At 47.7% G+C, this 19,301-nt stretch overlaps 1 protein-coding gene across 1 annotated transcript in view; it reads left to right on the top strand.

Annotated features, from left to right (window-relative positions):
• The window catches only part of LOC102850201 (calcium-binding protein 39-like), a 41,152-nt gene that overhangs the window by 12,825 nt on the left and 9,026 nt on the right, over window positions 1-19,301 (top strand). Inside the window, exons 3-5 of the mRNA XM_006893488.1 lie at window positions 7,863-8,027; window positions 10,456-10,574; window positions 16,140-16,308. Of these exons, the coding sequence (XP_006893550.1) occupies window positions 7,863-8,027; window positions 10,456-10,574; window positions 16,140-16,308 (453 nt within the window). The remainder of the gene's footprint in view (window positions 1-7,862; window positions 8,028-10,455; window positions 10,575-16,139; window positions 16,309-19,301) is intronic.

Here is a 19,301-nt window from a genome sequence, read left to right as displayed (position 1 = left end):
CAGTGCGCATCTCATCAGAGACGTGTGCAGAGACTGCGGAGTGAGTGGTGGCAGTGCGCATCTCATCAGAGACATGTGCAGAGACTGGAGTGAGTCGTGGCAGTGCGCATCTCATCAGAGACGTGTGCAGAGACTGGAGTGAGTGGTGGCAGTGCGCATCTCATCAGAGACGTGTGCAGAGACTGCGGAGTGAGTGGCGGCAGCGCGCATCTCATCGGAGACGTGCGCAGAGACTGTGGAGTGAGTGGTGGCATTTGAGTTGGCTTTGAAGGGATTGAAAAGGAGAGTGAGAGAGCACACGCTACAACACAGCCCTAAGGGCGGCGAGTTCAGAAGATGACAACTTGACTTTACAGCAGTGGAGAACAGAGGTCTGTTGGGAGGTGAGACTGGAGATGCAGGTTCAGTTGATTGAAAACAGCCTTACGTACAACTGAAGGATGTGCCAGGGATGCATCTCTGTTGTTTTGTTGAAAATCCCATAGAGCTACCGTCCCAATTTCCTCCCGTAGTGACATCTCACATAATTACTCTGGAATTGACGCTGGCATATGCTGCACATGTGTGTATGCAGTTCTGTGCCTACCACTTGGATAAAGTTTTATTGAAACATGGTATGCCTACTCATTTACGTATAATCTGTGAGTGCTGTCCCATGACTAGCAAAGCTGAGTCACCTCTAAGTTTGCCACTTCATGGTTTAGAAAAAGATAATAAATACTTCTGACAAGATAGGTTGTAGCAAGAATTCTTTCTTTGGTTAGATGTTGGGGAAAAGAGTATAATTTTTTTAAAAAGCAAAACAAACTCACTCTTAATTGTCCTACCATGTGTAATGAGTGCGTTTCACCGAGTGGGACACCTTACAGGCTCTTGCCCTCTTTCTGAGTAAAGGAGACGGTAGCGGTGGATCAGCGTCCTTCTCTGTAACCTGATTTTTAAAAATTATAACATTACCCTGTCATTTCATGTTAATATTGATCTCCTTGTTGGCTTTACAGCCTGCCATCACATTCTGTTTTATGGGAATGCCATGGTTTAATTAATTTACTGAAAGAAGACTTTTTAGTGTTGGAAATGACACTGCTTGTACTTGAAGCTTCGTGTGTTTGTCTTTTCTCGCTTGGGCAACTTTCTAGAGTTGGATGGGTGAGTCAGGGAGATTTTACACATTTTGCCAACTTGCTTTACAATCAGATTGTGCCAGTTTATATTCCTATGGCAGTGTTCTCTTAGTTTGAGTCTGATAGGGAGGAAAAGATGTATCGTTTTAGCTTTACTAAGATGGTGATGATGACGTTAACCATCCTTTATTTTTGGCTTTTAAATTTCTGATTTAATCATTTCTGTACATTTCTCAGTCTGCTTTTATAAAGATACAGCCTGGACATGCTAAGGGCCCTTCTGCTCTGTCGGGCAGGGCCACCAGGAATCACACTCTGCTCAGCCGCAGGGACTGCACGTGCCCACGCCCACGCAGTTGTCCAGTTGCTGCACCGTGGTCACTTGTGTGTTGCTGTCATCCTGGAAGCTGTGTCAGCATCAGCGGGGCCACCCGTGGTGGGCAGGTTTCAGTGGGGCTTCCAGCCTACGAGCAGGGAGATGATCTGCCGTCCACTCCCTAAGTAAAACTCGTCAGTGAAGTACAAGCACGTCATGTTTCAGTGCGGCGAGTGGGCTTGTCATGAGGGGACGGTCCTCTCACATGCTTCTCTTCATGACAGTGTATTTATAAAACCCTTGGCTCCTGGTAACAAAGCAGTCTGTGTCCAGGAAACATAATATTAGGCTAACTGGCCCAGGCAAGTGTAGGTTCTGTGTCTTAGAACACGATGTTCCGCTGACAGGGAGCTCCCAGGTGATTTAGCATGTTAATAGCATACCCCTCACTCACCAACATGGTTAGAGTCCAAAGACCAGGACTGTGAAATCTGCGTTGTACTATCCCCCTCTTTGTAGCACCCCCCCCCCCCATTACTTCTGTCTGTCAAGCACTCTAGTGTGTCTTAGTCACAGTGAGTTTGTTACCTTCTTATCACTATAGAGCTTACAGGAGTTGGGTGCTAACGATTGGTGTTACCCACCACTGCCTGCCCTGGGCAGGAACCACACTCATCTGCCTGCTGCAGCATCCCATTGGTCACCCTGAGTAAGGACCTCGCCTGCCCTCTGACCAGCCTTGCAGCCTTGCACAGCTTCTTCCCACCTTCTCCAGTCTTCCTGGCACCTTCAGGCCTTCATCTGGCTTCCCCTTGCCTCTCCCCACCTCCAGCCCTGTGTCCCCGGACCCACTTGACCCAGGTCCAGGCTCATGCCACTTGACACTGGAGTGGGACGGCTAACGTGAACTTTCCCAAAACCCCTAAATACATATTGGAAGGGAGATGAGAGATACCCAGGAAGTAAGAAGTCAAGGAGCTGAAACAGGAAGGTGACTTCTGTAGGCCATCAGAGGAGGGGGGCTGGGGATGAGAGAGGTTCCATGGATACAGGGGTCTGAGTGTAGCATGAGCATTGAGACTCCCAGGTGGGCTGGAACCAGGACAGACATTCACGAAGGGAGGGAGGAAGAGACGGACGGAGATTAGAGGATAGCAGGGCAAAGGAAGTGGTTGGAAGACCTTTATTTGGAATTTGGAACCTTAAGCATTAAAATTTATATTAGCCATCCGCTGACCCTAACAGCACCACCACATAATGTGGGTCTGGTAAGACCCATGCGATTTCCATGAAGTCTTCCCCACTGATGAATTGCATGGGGGGACGTGAGACAAGTCCATGACTTGTTCTTAGGGTCCCTTTTCCTAAAGCAGAGAGAGAAAACGTATCAGCCGTAATTCATCAATAAGATGATCATTGAGCTCTTCGGATCTGTAAATGGTTACAGAAGTCTTCCCCAATATTTCCTAAATACGTCTTCTAAATCAAGGAAACAACACTGATACAGTACTACTAACTAGTCCATACATCTCTTGTCAGATATTGATAGTTGGTTTACTAAGAATGTGTGTGTCCTTGTCCCTGTCCCCATCTTGGACTGGGACCTAATTCAAGTTCAAGGTCATATATTCACACCAATTTGGCAGGGCTTTAATTGAGACACTTTCTCCATCGTCCTTGGCTTTGAATGACTTAGACACTTTTGAAAAGTATTGGCCAGTGACTTTGTAGAATAGCCCTGGTCTGGATTGACTTAGTTTGGGCTGAGCCTTTCTCATGATTCAATTCCAGTTGTGGACTTTTGGCAGGAAGACCATAGAACTGATGCCGTGTTTTCAGTGCGTCATACCAAGAGGCACCTGGTACCTCTTTGTGTCCTCACTGGGGATGTTCTCATGGTGAAGGTAGTGTTTCCACTGTAAAAGTGCTAGGCTTCCTCTTGTTGTCATTGATAAGCAGTTTGGGCTGAGTACGCATCTTTTGGAAGGAGTTTTGATGGTACATTGTTGTTGTTGTTTTGTTTTGTTTTTTTTTGTTTTTGTTTTTGTTTTTAATTTGTGTGTGAGTGTACCGTCAAATCAGATCTGACTGGTACAGGAGGAGATTGTCCCTCCTTTTCCCGGCAGAGCATCTGGTGGATTCGAACCATGTGCCTGTGGGATTGTAGTTGCAGCTTCTTGCCACTAGGCCACCAGAGCTCCCCTGATGGTACATTGTTTAAAGCTCTTAAAATGCGAACCAAAAGGTCTGTGGTTCAAACCCACCACTCAAGAGAAGCCCACCACCAAAGGCACGGTGCTTCCATAAAGATGGGCAACTGGGGCATTTCTGCTGTGTCCTGTGGGGTTAGTTAGTAGGAGTCAAAATCAACAGCATTAACTTTGGGTGTTTTGTTGTGGGTTTTTTTTGTTTGTTTTGTTTTTTAATTTTTGTTTGGCTTTGGCTTTGGGAGGGAGGAGAGGAGGCAGCATAAAGCTCCCCATATGATTCTAGTGTTGGCACTAGAGTTGAGAGAGAAGAGGGCAAAAGAGTTGAGATTATAGGGTGGTCCCGGAGTTTTTGGTTGGGAACTCGCTTCAGCATAGGAGTAAAGCTGGATGCCCAGGCTGAGCAAGAGATCACCGTGTCCTTGGGAAAGTGGAGAAGCTTTGAATATTCACTGTTGGGAGATAAGGGCCTGAAGGAAGGTCTCGGAGCTGGGTAGAAGACAGTCCAACAGCATGAATTTGTAGTGAGCCATGTGTGCACAGCTTCTGTCACTTTCCTGCGGTGCGCAGAGCCCTGGGAGCTGAAGTTGAGGAAGTTATCAGTAAAGGACATCAGAGCTGGTTTCCGGGAGCACCCAGCACTCAGCATGCTGTGCCGAGGAGAGACGTGATGACTTCAGCAGGATGAAAAGGGCAGTGTTTGGAGGTGTGGGGAGCTTACTGAGAAGGTGAGGAAGCAGGGAGGTGGCAGAGGAGATGCTGTGGTCTGAGAGACAGGATGCTGACGTGGAACAGGCCAAGCAAAGGTGCAGTTCCAGTCTCCATGGGTCATGAACACTGAGGAAGGGGAAACCGAGTCAAGAGCAGACTAGCACGACTGCGCGTACTGGATCAGTGTGGAGCCTTCACTGAGGATCTAAGCAAATGTTGCTGCTGAAGTAGTTCTAGAGCTTTTCTGGCCATCTTTCTTCGATACTGTTTAGACTTACTTTCTGTAAATGTTTTTTATCAACTTGTCGTGACGTTTCCACTTAGATAACACAAAATCAGAATCTGCATTTTAATGAAATCCCCCTGCGAGTCTGTGAGAATTTGTAGTCTTTTTTTTGGAAGAGGTTAAGAGGGAGGGAGAGATTACAGCCCTGATCTAACTACTGGACTGTTGAAGGTTGGCAGTTCAAATCCATGTACTGAGGGGCAGGAATCACAAAAATAGGGGAAATAGACTTAGAAAACTGTCTGTTTAAATATGAGTGTAATCTCATCAGAACTGCTAACCAGTTACACAGTTGGTGATTATTTTTCATTTTTAACAGTCATAATGAACATTTTAATATGTTAAATTACCTTGTATCTCTATTGTTGTATTTGTCTTGCACATTTTTAAAAAACAAATGCAAAGTATAGATTGTAAAAATATTCCCAGAAGTCAGGAATAGAGACAAGAAGTAAAGTGGTCTGCACAATTTCAAGAAGAGGCAGGGGCAGGTGAAACCACCTGTCTTATTCTTCCTGTAGGAAAAAGTGTGAGGTCACTGAGAATTAGGCTGTAGATTCAGCACAGGGTAACTCACAACCAGACTGCCTTTGAAACCCCTGAATTGACCAGACAGGACCGTAGAGTAGGGATGATGCCAGTCGTGAAGCTGGCCACGCTCTCTTCAGGTGACGCCAGGTACAATAGTTTGCCCCATTGTGCTGAGCATCTGCTCAGGAGGTAAGATGACCAGTCCCTCCCTCCCCAGGCTTAACCACTTTAAGTCTTGACCAGGCATTTGATTTGGTGAATGAAACCACTTAGAAGGATGAAAATAAGGCCCAGACCCTGTCTTGAGGAATTCCCAGTATTAAAATAGTCTAGTTGGGGAGAGGGGTGGGGGAGGTGAGCCAAAAGATAGGGGAGAGAACTCAGCAGCAGACCCCACCCACCGTGGCTCCATCCCCGCTCCCAGCCACCCTGTGGGGCAGAGTGGACCTGCCCTGTGGCCTTCCCGAGGCTGGGATTGCGGAAGCACACAGCCACATCTTTCCTCAAGTTGCAGCTGGTGGGTTTAAAACACCAGCCTTTTGCTTGGCAGTACTTGGACTGCTACATCCGCAGAGCTCTTTCTACCAAGAGTTAGAGGGAGGAAGAAGGTGAGTCACAGACAGCGCCAAAGACAGATTTTAAAAGGTGCAGTGGCTCACCTACCACTGCGAGCTCACCTAGTACTGAAGGTGGGATTGTGGCAAATGGTGACTCCCAAAAGCCACTGACTACGAGGTGTGGAAGCCAAGTCTCGGGATTAGAGGGGGGGACTCGGGAGCAACCAGGGAAAAAATGACGGATACTGGCAAGCGTTGTAGGAGGTGGCATTGGGGAGTGGGGCACAGCTGAGAGGAGCTTATGGAGTCTAGAGAGCGCTTATTTGATTTTGTTAATGGGAATCTTACTGGTGCTTGAAAACTCAGAGGGGACAAATCTGGTGAGCAGATGAATACATAAGGAGATGAGGTAACAGCAGGGCTTCTGCTCAGTTCACCCCCAGCTGTGAACTTGCATTTCCACCCCAGACACGCAGAATCAGAATCTACATTTTAACAAGATCCCCTGGGGCTCTATAAGAATTTGGAATATTTTTCTGTAAGGGGCTGAGGGCCAAAAGAAGGGCTAGGTGGAGCCTTTGTGAGCAGCTAAACATTAGCAGTTCAAATCCACTAGCCAAACCATAGGAGTAAGATAGATAGGTTTTCTCCCCGCATAATGAAGATTTCCAGCCCCCTGTGTCAGCAGCAACTGTGTTTTAAGAGTTAGGTAACTGAAACAACTATGAGATACCATCTCACTCCAGTAAGAATAGCAAAAGTTTAACAGAATCGCAAACAACAAATGCTGGCGAGGTTGTGGAGAAACTGGAACACTTACTGTTGCTGGGAGTGTAAAATATTGAAGCCACTGTGGAAGGTGGTGTGGCGCTTTCTCAAAAAGTTACAAATAGAGATACCATTTGACCCAGCAATTCCACTACTTGCACTATATCCCAAAGAAACCAAAACCACCACCCAAGCAGATATATGCACACCCATGTTTATCACGGCTTTGTTCACAATAGCAAAGAGTTGGAAACAACCTAAGTGCCCATCAACAAATGAATAGTTAGAGAAGCTGTGGTGTATTCACACAATGGAATACTACACTGCATTGAAAAACAAGGAACTCATGCAATATTATTCAAAATGGATGACCCTGGAGGACATTATGCTGAGTGAAGTATCTCCGTCACAAAAGGGCAAATATTACATAGTGCCACTGTTGTAAAATGGGACTGACATCAGGGTTGAGGGAAGACAGAAAAGGAGGGGAGGAATGATATATATTGAATTGAAACAGGTGAGGGAGAGAACTGTTTAAAAGGGATATATGATTAGGTATTGTCATGACAGGAGTCCAGAACGAAGGCTGGACTGAAGTGGAGTGAACTTGGAGGGAGGGATTGTATAACAATGAAAGAGTTTTTCTTTGACTGGAACAGCGAACTGGAGGGGAGAGGTAGGCAGGGAGAAAAGTGCAACAGTGAATTCTTGGAAATGCAAAATCTCTCTAAATTTTCATTAAAATTAATAATAAAAATGAAGAAAGATTACATAACACAAATGTACATGCATGAAACACAGTGTGTATGATAAAAATATTGATATGGGTAATAAATATTAATTAAAAATAAAATTTGCTATTAATCTGCTTTTAATCCTGGAACAAAAATATTGTAAACACAAAGTTCAAAGAAAATTCCTATTATTTCAATTTAAAAAAAAAAAAAAAGTTGGGTAGCTGCTCCCATCCCTCCATGTTGGTCATAAATCCAGCGGCACCTGCTCACGCCCGCTTGGCTCCTCTCTGCTCTTGTGCCTTCCTCCCCCACCCCTGCCCACCCTGGGATCTCTTCCCACCCTCATCTTCATCTCCCACCCAAGCGTCACTTGTCAGGGGCTGTCCACACCCAGAGTCCTCGCAGCTCCTCCTCCGTGATGTCCCCCCACTGGAGGAGGAATTGGGGTATTGGGGAGCCTTTTCCCTGTCCACTATGCGGGGGTTCCACACCTACATCTGAGGGTGCGGTGGGGCTGGCCCAACCCTGCATGTTGACAAGGTTCTGTAGAGAAAAACATTCTTAACAAATGGAGGTATGTTCTGTTTTTTAAAAATTCGTGTTTTCCTTCTTGTCCCAAAACTAGGCTACAGAAGAAGTTTCCAAAAACTTGGTTGCCATGAAAGAAATCCTATATGGCACCAACGAGAAGGAGCCTCAGACGGAAGCTGTGGCCCAGCTCGCGCAAGAACTGTACAACAGCGGCCTCCTCGGCACCCTGGTCGCCGACCTACAGCTCATTGACTTTGAGGTAAGAGACACGTTTCCCATTTTTCCAAAACAGAACCAGACTGGAGTTCGTTTTCCTGCATTTCTCTCCTTGGATGTGTTGTAACGTTTCTGTAGAGCCCCCTGGACTCAGAGCAGGAGCAAGAACCCCAGGGCCTCAGGCCCGTTCCAGGGCACCTACCCCCAGTTTCACAGGGTTGTATGTGGGATTTCTGAGCTGATCATTATAACTTTTTATTTAAGTAATGTTTTTAAAAAAGTGTTAAATGTAGAGTACAGTAATGTTTTGCATCCTATCCATACTCCCTGACTCTTAATAATCTAATTGTAATAACAAATAACCTTAAGGAGAGGATGACAGAAAGTGAGGATTTGGGAGGTTGACAGGTATTAGAGAACACCCCGTGTGGGAGGAAACCTGTGAGACTCAGGACTCCCCAGAGGTGTCCTCTGTTTCCAGGATCCACACGCTTCCCCGCTGATAACAGGGTGCAGTTTTAGCATTTTTCTATCATTTGTTCTAATGAGAAATATTTCTGTTTTCGGTCTCTGAAAGGTGTCTTCCTCTCAGATTTTGGCATTGGCAGGTTTGCTGTGTCTGTTGATTTTACCTGTTAAAAGGCCACAACAGCAGAGACCATAGGCCTCGCCTGGCCCAGTGTCCGTTGCTCACAGTGCTTTTAGATGTGGTGTTCACTTGGCACCTGTGGACCTAACCTCAGCCACGTTCTTGGTCTGTGGTTCCTCTAAGGTGGGAATCATGGGGCCTCCACTGACGGCACAGCGTGCTTCCCTCCTACAGCCAGCTGTGTACAGGTGCCCTTCCTGCCAGGACCTGGTAGGTGTTTGCGATTGTTGTCCAAGCTTCTACAACTGGACCAGGCTGTATTAAGTCACAGTAAATCTCGCCGTAAGAAATGGCCCTGAACAGCAGTCTGAATGGCCCCCAGCTCAGTCTGGCAGCAGCAGTGCTGGCAGCGAGTCTGTGTGACCAGGGAAGTCATCTCTCTGCCTCTCAATCGTGGTCTTACTCTGTGTTCATCAGCCTGAGTGGTGGCTAGATGTCTGGTCAGATGCCTGAACAACAGGTCCTTGTTACAGAGAGAAAATGATGGACATGTAATGAAATGTAAGTTTGAGGAGAAGCATAGGGTTGGAGCATACAGGTAATTTGAATGTTGTTAGGTGCCTGCGACCCTGTGCACAGTAGGTCTGAACCCTGCCCTATCCTGAGCCAATTTCACGGTCTCCAACACACCAGCTCCTATTACCCCAGTCAGTGTGTCACACTATTTCATCCAGGGTCTCTCTCTCCTGCATTGTCCCTCCTTCCATGCTTCCAAGCAATATTAATAACAAAATATTTTATCAAGAGAGAAACCGAAATATTACCCCTATCCTACTGCAGAGCAAATAGAGGAGCTAAGGTATCTTAGTGTCCATAACTGATTTCATCTTTTTAATAGTGTTGTTATTCAATTCAAGCAGTAGTTTTTCTTTCTTCTGACAAGTTGGGTATGGGCTGAAACATCTAGCTCCTCCTGTGTCAGCCCCACTCGCCCTGCTTCCCACCTGGACACAGAATTTAGCATTTACTTTGAACTTTGGAGACAAAACCACGTGTTCTTGAGATTAATTCTTAGACACTGCCATTACTGTACCGGCCGTGTTGATCTCCTGTATGCGCTGCAGGCTGGGCGCTGGGGAGCCAGCGTTCCCTCACTCCTGCCGGCGGCCGTTCCAGGCATGTCTTAGGGTCAGTTTTCCCATCTGCTTAATTTCTCCTGTACCTTTCTGGTTTTACGTTCCCTACATGGCAGCCGTGCGCCTCTGTTTGATAAGATGATGGCATAGTTAAATTCTCATCTCCAAACTGCTGCCCCCCGAGAGAACTCAACGTTTTCATTATTAATCCACGTAAAGTTTAAGTTTTTCCTGTTAGACCCAGTTAAAGGGGAGAGAGTCAACTTGACATTCCAGCTAAGCTTCTTCCAGAATTCCTTCATTGTTACTGCACGTGCAGAGATAGTAACTGTTCGCTTCCCTTCTCCTTCAACATAAAAGGAAAGTGGAGGGTGCAGCTTGAGCGAGAATCTTATTTGAAACGGCTTGTTCCATTTAGGTGAATTCAAACCTCTGCGTTGTAAGTTTATTATAGGTTTCCTTGTTCATATCTGAGTCAGCATGAGATTTTTTTTTAAAGTTAGAAATGGTGAAAGTTGTATATGAAATGTAGTGAGATGTTACTTTTACACATTACTCGTGTTAACAATAGAATTTGGAAGTATAAATGGAGAAAAAGAAGATATTAGTGTCGGAATGTTTTCAAGTCAGATATTCAGTCATCGGTATAAATATGCAGTGCTTTTTTGTGAGTTTATTTGGGAGGGTGGGTCGGCATTTGTGTCTGCTCAGTCAGGTAAAGATTTTAATGATTTTATTCCTAATAGGGCAAAAAAGACGTGGCTCAAATTTTCAACAATATTCTCAGAAGACAAATTGGTACAAGAACTCCTACTGTTGAATACATCTGCACCCAACAGAATATTTTGTTCATGTTATTGAAAGGGTACGTACAATGTATTAACGTTTATGTACTTAGTGCAGACGTCTTGTGAACTGTTGTGTTAGCAGAGCTAGAATGGTGACAGCCATTTGGCCTGCTTCTTCTTCACAGATCTTTAACATACTCCCTGCCTGCAAATTCAGCTTTTACGCTATTGAATGAACATTGCCCAACAAATGAGAGTTTAACATTTAGGTGACTTGTGAGATGGAGAATTCACAAAGCAAATCTGACTGATAGGGGCCTGGGGGGGGGGGAGGTGAGAGGGATGTGTCCAGGGTCGGTGAGCCCCAGGGACTCCCGGTGAACACCTTTGTCTGAGTGCATTCTGCGTCCTCTGTGAGATTGAGGGGTGGGGGTGTGACTGGCATGGGGGTTGACATGAATCAGCTTGCTCTCTGCCTTGTCCCAGAGCTTCCACTCAGATCCTATCTGTGCTTTACACTTCGCCAAGTTCATGCTTGTTGAGACAAAGCAGGAGTGTGGGGAGTGCATTTGCTGTGCTCAGGTGGCTGTCTCCTGTTCCTGCCCGTCAGAGGTCCTAGACGCTGCTTGAATCCATCCAGAGTTACCTGTGTGCACAGGGAGTGGCAGGGCGGTGTGTGCTCAGAGCAGTCTCTGTGGTTTTTTTTAAAGCCACTGCTTTTAAAATGAAAAATATAAAGCCACTACTGCTTTTTCCATAGAAACAAAACCTCTAGAAATTGGTGGTGGTGGTGGTTTATGATTTTGATGTTATTTGTGGCAGTGGATCTGAACCAACTTTCCAGTGGGCTTTCAGAGGCAGTTATTGCACAGGAGGAGATTGTCCATCTATCTTCCATTGAGCAGTTGGGATTTGAACAGCATGCCTTTGAGCTGTGGTGCTGGAGAAGAGTATTGAGAATACCATGGACTGCTAGGAAAACAAACAGATTTGTCCTGGAGAGGGTTAAACGGGGTGGCTCCTTGGAGGCAAGGATTCTGAGGCTCTGTCTAACTTACTTTGGACATGTTGTGAGGAGAGACCGGTCCTTAGAGAGGGACATCATGCTTGGGAGGGTGGAGGGACGGCGCAGGAGAGGAAGGCCCTCTATGAGGTGGATTGATTCAGTGACTGGGATAATTGGGATGGGAGTGTCAGAGACAGTGCGATTGGCACAGGACAGAGCGGAGTTTAGGGCTGTTGTACATAGGGTCGCTATGAGTTGCAGGCGACTTGACGGCACATAACAACAACAGCCTTTGGGATTGCAGTGCAGCTTCTTAGCACTAGGCCACCAGTACTCCCTTGTTCTTAATTCACTGGGCCACTAGTGCCATCTAAGTTAGTTTAACACGTACTTAGCCAGGAATACAATATGAACACTTTTAAACACCATTAAGTAAGACTTGAGAAAAGTGCTCGTCTGAGCTAGCACAAGCAGAGTCCCCAGTGAGGGAGGAGAGGCACAGAGGTGCAGCTGCTGTGGGACCCTGCAGGGGCCACCCTCTTCTCTCCACCCTTCCTTCAGCTTCTATTATGAATACAGACACACACACGCTGAAGACAGACAGGCACACGCTGAAGACAGACAGGCGCACGCTGAAGACACGCGCACGCTGAAGACACGCGCACGCTGAAGACAGACACGCACACGCACCTAGAATTGGAGGGACTAATATCCCCGTCAGCAGCTTCCGCAGCTCTTAAGTCTGCATCCTTCCTCTCGCTGCCACCCTACAGGGAACAGCACATCTGTACGTGACAGGGGCGGTTCCTTCACGGAGCCACGAGCCTGGCGTGATTCAGTGTCCAGCACGGTTTCCTGTGCCCTTCATGTCCACACCCCGTCATTGGACAGTCACTGTAGCACCGCTCTGAACCAGCCCTGCAGCTGCTCTGGCGTGGACTCTTCACTGCCTGGTCCTGTCACACATACACCGCCCCCCGCCTCCTTTTTAACATTGGTGAACAGTTAGTCCTTTACAGAAAAATCACCTTCTGGATTTGCATCCCCGTGGGTTCATTTAATATGCTCCTCTAGCCCCTTATTTCTTTAAATTGGGAATTAGACCTAGAGTTCGATCAAGTTATCCTTGCTTTTTCGTGGGGCTGGGCAGAATTCTTTCTGTGCTGTCTCCAGGGTCGGGTTGTGCGTTTCCTGTTGTCCCACTGGTTGTCGCACTGGTCATAGTGATTCCCTTCAGTGCATTCAGCTTCTGTCAGTGTAATCTGTCTGTTAGAAAGTGCCCATCAACTGCCACCTCATGGCTTCGGCATCACCTAGATTCAGAATTTCTAAAGGTCGTCCATATATTAAATGTGTTGCTTCTATGTAGAAAAAGCCTTTCCACACCAATCATTGAGTTATCCCAAGAGACAACCTCTCAACCTCTCTGTGGAAAAGGACTAAATGCTGGCTTCTTCCTGTCTGTCACATTTTTCTGTTATCAGTTGGTGTCTAGTCAATTGTCTTCCCTTGGAGACCAGTGGTGACTCATGTGTTGCAGACTCAAGCGTGTGTGCCTCACGGCCCCATGTTGGCCTGCTGGCCATATTCCCCAGGGTGGCACCTCAAGCCTGTGTCAGAATCCTGTTATCTTTGGTCGCTTCCTGGCTCTAGATAACCTTTGTTTGTTTTGTACATTTGGTGCCTCAGGCTTGGAAACAGGTCAAGGAGCCTTTGTACATTTTGTGCTTTTGTTAATTAATTTGTTGAGACTATTTTGTGTAATCATCTGCTTAAGCTATAAAGACTTTGATGTAGCTATTTGAGGGTGGGGAGTTAACAGTGGTGGCACAGCGATTAAAGTGCTTGGCTGCTAACCCAAAGGTCAGTGAGAAGAACTCACCAGCTGACAGGCAGAACAAGTGGCAGTCTGCTTTCGTAGACCTTACAGCTGGGGGACCGTGTGGTTTCACTCTGTCCCCTGGGGTCACTCTGAGTCAAGAGTTCACTCAGGCAGTAGGTTGATTTGGGGTTTTATTCTGCCAGTGAAAAGGAAAACACTGAGGTTGTCCAGAATTTCATTTTCCTTGGTTCTCTGATCAGCAACTATGGAAGCAGTTTTCAGGAAACCTTGACATGTTGGGCATCTCTGCTGCAGAAGACCTCTTTAGAGTGTACAGGAGCAAAACTCACCTGGAGAGCGAAGCTGAGCCTGACCGAAACCATGGCTTCTGTAGCCATCTCATGCACGTTTTACTTGATAAGAAATAAGAAAAATAAAGACTGAAGAGTTGATGCTTTTAAATTACAGCATTGGTGAAGAATAGTAAGTATGTTGTGCACTTCCCGAAGAATGAAGAAATCGGTCTTGAAAGCAATTCAGCCAAAGTGCTCCTTAGAAGCCAGGATAGAGGAAGACCTTCAGCAGGTTGGGTTGGTGCAGGGGCTGCAGCAGTAGGCTCACGGTGATTGTGAGGAGGGGTAGGATCGAGCGGGATCTGACGCTCTTGGCCATGTGGTCGCTGTGCATGTGCATCTACCCAGTGTTGGCTGTCAGCGCTTGCCAGTGAGGAACCGTGGGGGTGCGGGATCTAAGCACCCTCAGCTGCCACTCGGTGTAGGAAGGCAGGCTTGCTCTTCACAATGTCTGACGTCCAAGTGTCGTTAGCCTAAGCAGATGGTTACAGTGTAGGACTGTGGTACCAGCTGATGCACAAGAGACAGGTGTGGAGAGTGCTTGGTACCATCGAGGAGATGCAGGGCATGGCGTTCATCTGTCACGTGTTCAAGGCTGCAGCTATGGGAAGAGACCGCCCATCTTCCATGGAGCAGTTGGTGGATTTGAACTGCTGGTATTTCCATTAGCACTCCACACGTAATGCACTAAGCGAGCAGAGCACAGCCTTTGACGCTGTGAGACAGTTCTGCTCTGTCCTGTGACATCACTGGGAGTTGGAATTAGCTCAGTGACAACAGGTTTGGCTTTTGTTATGTTTGTATGCATTTAAAATTGTCTTTTTGCTGGTGTCGCACTGCATTTGATTGCAGTAATTTTTCCTGACACGTTAAACGTGAATGTGCTCTCCCCTCCAGAGCTAATGGGTTGTGCAGCATCACTGCTTGCTTTGTGCTCACTGGTTTATGGTTTATTAAGACCAGCTTGTCAAGTCTCTCTCAAAACCTACCCAGCTTGTTATACCAAACCACCTTACCCCTCCCTGTCCTGCTAGCCTCCTGCCTGTGACAGATCATCAGGCATTTGGAGAACAAACATTTTAATCACCCAGGAGCATGGCGGAGATCCTGAGGACAGCACAGGGTAGGACAGGGCCCGTCGTTCCTAGGGTCCCGAGCCTTAGTCAGCTCCCCAGCACTTACCAAGAGCCATGCCACAGTGAGACAAAAGAGTGTTGCTCAGTGACGAGCTTGGGTGTAGACCCAAATAAGAAATCCTGCAGGATCAGTCAGTAAGACAGAGTTATTCCAAGACGGACACTTAAGCTGCCTTAGAAAATGCCAGGGCAAACAGGACATTCTGGGGGCATGTCTCGGTGTGACCAGCAGCAGTGAGGGGTCACCTGGAAGCTTGTGGTGGAGGAGCTGGCATTGTCCCCTGGGGCAGACCTGGACACCTGGCCCACAGCCCTGCCCTCTCTGTTTAGCGCATCCGTGGGATTTATTTGCTAACCTTTCAAAACCAAATTCTTTTCTATTTTCAACTTTTTATTGAATCCATGTTGTTTTAGTAATGAAAGGCATTTTGAATGAGATGGTAAAAACCTCTTCTTTGAAGTAATACAAATTTTGATACACATGGTGTCCCAAGGGGGTCACTGGTGCTGGGGTCGGAGATCTGAGACCTGTTGTTGTAGATGTGCAGGCCCCTTCCCTACCAGATAGTGGCACATGCTAAGAGCTGGGTAGCAGTGCCCAGCAACGTCCCAGAGGTGGCAGATGGAGGTAGGCACTGTGCACCTGGGCCATGGAAGGGCAGAGCGTGGGAGAAGACTGTAAACCTTTGTGGGATCCAGGTGGCGAGTCAGTGCAGCGGTGCGGGGGAAGGGAAGTGCCCCTGGGACGTGTGGAAGGAGCGTTGAGAAGGACTGATGCCTCCGACGGTGGGAGGTTCGGAGCAGACAGGAAGGCCTGGCACGCGCTCCCGGGACAGCGCGAGCAGCCAGTGCAGTGACTGAAGCCGGGTCAGTAACGTCGATGGCTGCAGCAGTGGCTCTGCTGTGTCGGAATGTGAGGACGCCGCTGGGTAGGGCAGGGGTCACCCTTGGGTCGCCGACTCGATGACACCTGACGGCAGCAGTCAGTGCAGCCTCTCCCGGCTGCTGTGAGCATCAGTATTTCCTGCAGTTCTCGGAGTGTTCACACTGAGCAGCTGGCTTGGTGCGTTCTCGGGGCTTGCAGTCCTGTGGGTGAAGTGGTCATCACCTGCGAGAGAGAGGGAGAGAGAGAGAGAGAGAGAGTGTGTGTGTGTGGTGTGTGTCCATTCACCCATCCGTCCCTCAGTGGAAACTCCAGTAGAACTGCTCCCTCTTGCTCTCCCCACCCCCCGCTTAGTCAGGACATGCGTCCGAAAACTCCCTGTTCTAAAGATTTGAGGTGTCCCATGTTGGAGCAACCATGGCTGTTTTTTTCTTTTTTGCAGGTATGAGTCTCCAGAAATAGCTCTAAATTGTGGAATCATGTTACGAGAATGCATCAGGCACGAACCGCTTGCAAAAATCATTTTGTGGTCAGAACAGTTCTACGATTTCTTCAGATATGTGGAGATGTCAACGTTTGACATAGCTTCTGATGCATTTGCTACATTCAAGGTAACACTGGCAACGGTGGTCCAATCCTAAACAGACTTGCGAGTCTTGTCCCTGAGCCCCTCTGCACTCCTGGCCTACACACGCCTGCCCTCTAGTGGGCAGAGAGGCGACTGGTCGCACGTCCAGAAAGGGGTGGACACATTTCAATTGTGAAGTCTTATCTGAAAGACGAAAGTTCTATGTGGTCAAACAATGCTCTAACCCCTAAATTTCCTGTTACGTATAGGATCCAGGTACACACTGTGTCTGACAGCCGCTTTCTGCAACAGTGTTGCTCTGTAATCACTGGTTTGTTCTACACTTGGCTTCAAATACAGAAACATTTAAGACAGAGATGTCCACCTATGTGTGACAGGTCAAGGGGACAGTGGGCTCACTCCCCTGTCTCATCCTGACACCAGAGCGTGTTCTTTGGGGCGGGAAGCAGAACCAGCTGTGCTATTCACAGTACTTTGTATCATCCCCTCCCCTCAAATAGCTGCATAATTTAAAGGAACAAACACTGTGCCTCCATTGCATGACACGCACATTTTTTTTGTTTTAATTGCTAGACTCTGCTATTTAAAGCACATAAATAGAGTGCTGCTTTCACAGTGGGGACAAGCCTTTCTATACTGCATCCCCTTAGATAAAAGGTCCACTCTTCACAGCCTAACTAAGGGAGTATTTCACACTGTTGTTGTAAAAGAGTTGGGACTTAGGACACGAAACGTAGATGACCGTGCTCAGAGACCAGTCACTGTAAGTATGGGCAGTGGCCGTTTTTCTTGGGAACACTCAGCTTGATGGTTGCAAAGAGGCTTGGCCATGGGTAAAATAAGTACCTCAGAGGAAACAATTGCCCTGAAGGTGGGTGAAAGCCAGGGCCTGACAGGGAGTTTTATGCTGAAGGAGAATTCAGTCTGAGAAGTACCTGGTGATTTATGTTTCAAAACAAGTAGGAGGAATGCCAGGAGTGTCAGATAAAGTCTCCGGTATTTCTGTGATAGTATATAAGGAAAACAAAGTGAATCTGAGTCTAACAGAATAATGACTATAATGTTTGGGACATCACTGAAACTGGTAGGTTAGAAGAACTCGGTGTTAGAATCCCCAGAGGGAAGAGTATCCCGCTCCGAACAGCAGATCTCTTAGGGTGGAAGGTGCAGTGATGGTGCTTCAAGAAGGGACACGCCTGTTTGAAGGGAAGCTGTGCTCCTGGGGCCCTGGCCTGGGGACAAGGGGGATCCGAGGAGAAAGGAACGACTGTGGTGTGGAGGATGTGCCCTGCCCTGCCCATGTGGTGACATGGTCCCAGCAGATGGTACAGTTGGCTGAGAGGTGTGCAGTCACGTTGCACACAAGCGCACACAGCCCGCATTGACTCTGCTCAGTTTCATCCCAGTTGGAGTGGCTGCTTTAAATTCATTCTCCCGAAAGAGAAACCGATGATGATTGGTTCCCTGTGGGAAAGCAGCCCTGTCGGCTGAAGGGAAGGACAGGACAGTAGTTGCCCCTTGTAGCCCAGGGTTCTGAGCACCAGCCATCAGAGAGACCCTTGGGAGTCCGGATTGTGTGCCCCAGGAATCATGATTATATCGCAAAGAGAAGGCTGATGAACGAGGCACTGAGAGAAAGCGCTCTGGGTACCATGGAGTGGGGCCATGAGAGGGACAGCGTGTGAGAGACACTGTGTGTGCGTCACTAGGACAGTGGAGCCCTAGACCCGCTGAAGTCGCGTTTCCAGCCTCCTGCTCCTCCGTGAGAGGCAGTCCACGCCAGGAGGCTGAAGGCTTGTCTCCACCTCGTCCCAGTCACTTGGCAGAGAGTGTGATGGAAAAGGAAACTCGTGTGGAGAGTGTGACAGGAACCATGTCCCCGGAAAATGTGCTCTCCATACAGACATTTTCAGACACGCGCAGCTCAGCCCTGACCCCAAACAGGAGGGTTCCTCGACCACAACCCTGAACAGGAGAGGGTTCTTCGACCATGACCCTGAACGGGAGAGGTTGCCTCAGCCAGGGCACCTGTAGGGTAGATTAGCTCAGCCGTGACCCCAAACAGGGCAAGTTATTTCAACCACAACCCCATACAGGGGAGTGTTCCTCCACCATGACCCCGAACAGGTGTAGGTTCCTGAAAGGAAGGTGAAGCTGGGGCTCTGAATGTGTCTGAGAACCTCGGTTTGAGTGAGGAGCTAACCTGGGGTCACGTGTGACTGTTCTGTTTTTGAGGATTTAAATGAATGGGAAGGGGTAAGAAGGCCAGCATATATTTCCAGTTTTCCAGGATGAAAGAAGGTCACTTTCACCAGAGAGGCTGTTAGAACCTGGAACTTGATGTTTACTCCTTTGTCAGGTTCTAGAAAGTGTTTTTACAGAGCTGGTTTCTGAGTTGTTGGAAAGGAAACTGGACCTACGAGACAGCATGGCTTCATTAAGATTAAGTTCAGCCTTTCTAATCTCATACATGCCCGCAGATCTCGGTAGGTGAGCCTGCACCTGCATGGGTTCAAATCCCAGCTGCGCCACTCATTTAGCCGCCGTTTCTCACCTATAAAGGGTGGAAAGTCATCTTTATCTGTCTGTATTATTGCGCCTCCACATAGGATTTATGCTGTAAACCACAGTAAAAGTAGCCTTTTGTGGCAGTGACCTGATGCTGTATGTTAGAAATTGTACAGATATATCATCATGAAGCAATTATGAGCTGGATAGGGTTCCATGGTAATAGGTACATGACTCATTGACAGCTATGTCCAAAGGTGCTGGTGCGTAGACGCCGACCTGTGGGAAAGAAAGGTCTAGAGGCCCCCTCAGCCCTGCCTTTGAATGGGTTCATTGACCACGTAGCTCAGGAGTGGCGAAGCCTGCCTCTCCGGCAAGGCAGGCCCCAGGTTAGCTTCCAGGCCACTGCCGTAAAGGGAGTATCGCGGGAAAGTAGGTGTCCTAGGGCTTAGAAGAGGGACAGTTACACTGTGCTGCAGTTTTCTGAGTCTGCGGTAACAAGAGGAT

Source organism: Elephantulus edwardii, unplaced genomic scaffold, assembly GCF_000299155.1.
Source record: "Elephantulus edwardii isolate Elephantulus edwardi_28Jun2011 unplaced genomic scaffold, EleEdw1.0 scaffold00127, whole genome shotgun sequence".
Classification (NCBI taxonomy): Eukaryota; Metazoa; Chordata; class Mammalia; order Macroscelidea; family Macroscelididae; genus Elephantulus; species Elephantulus edwardii.
This window is presented reverse-complemented; position numbering and strand designations above follow the sequence as displayed.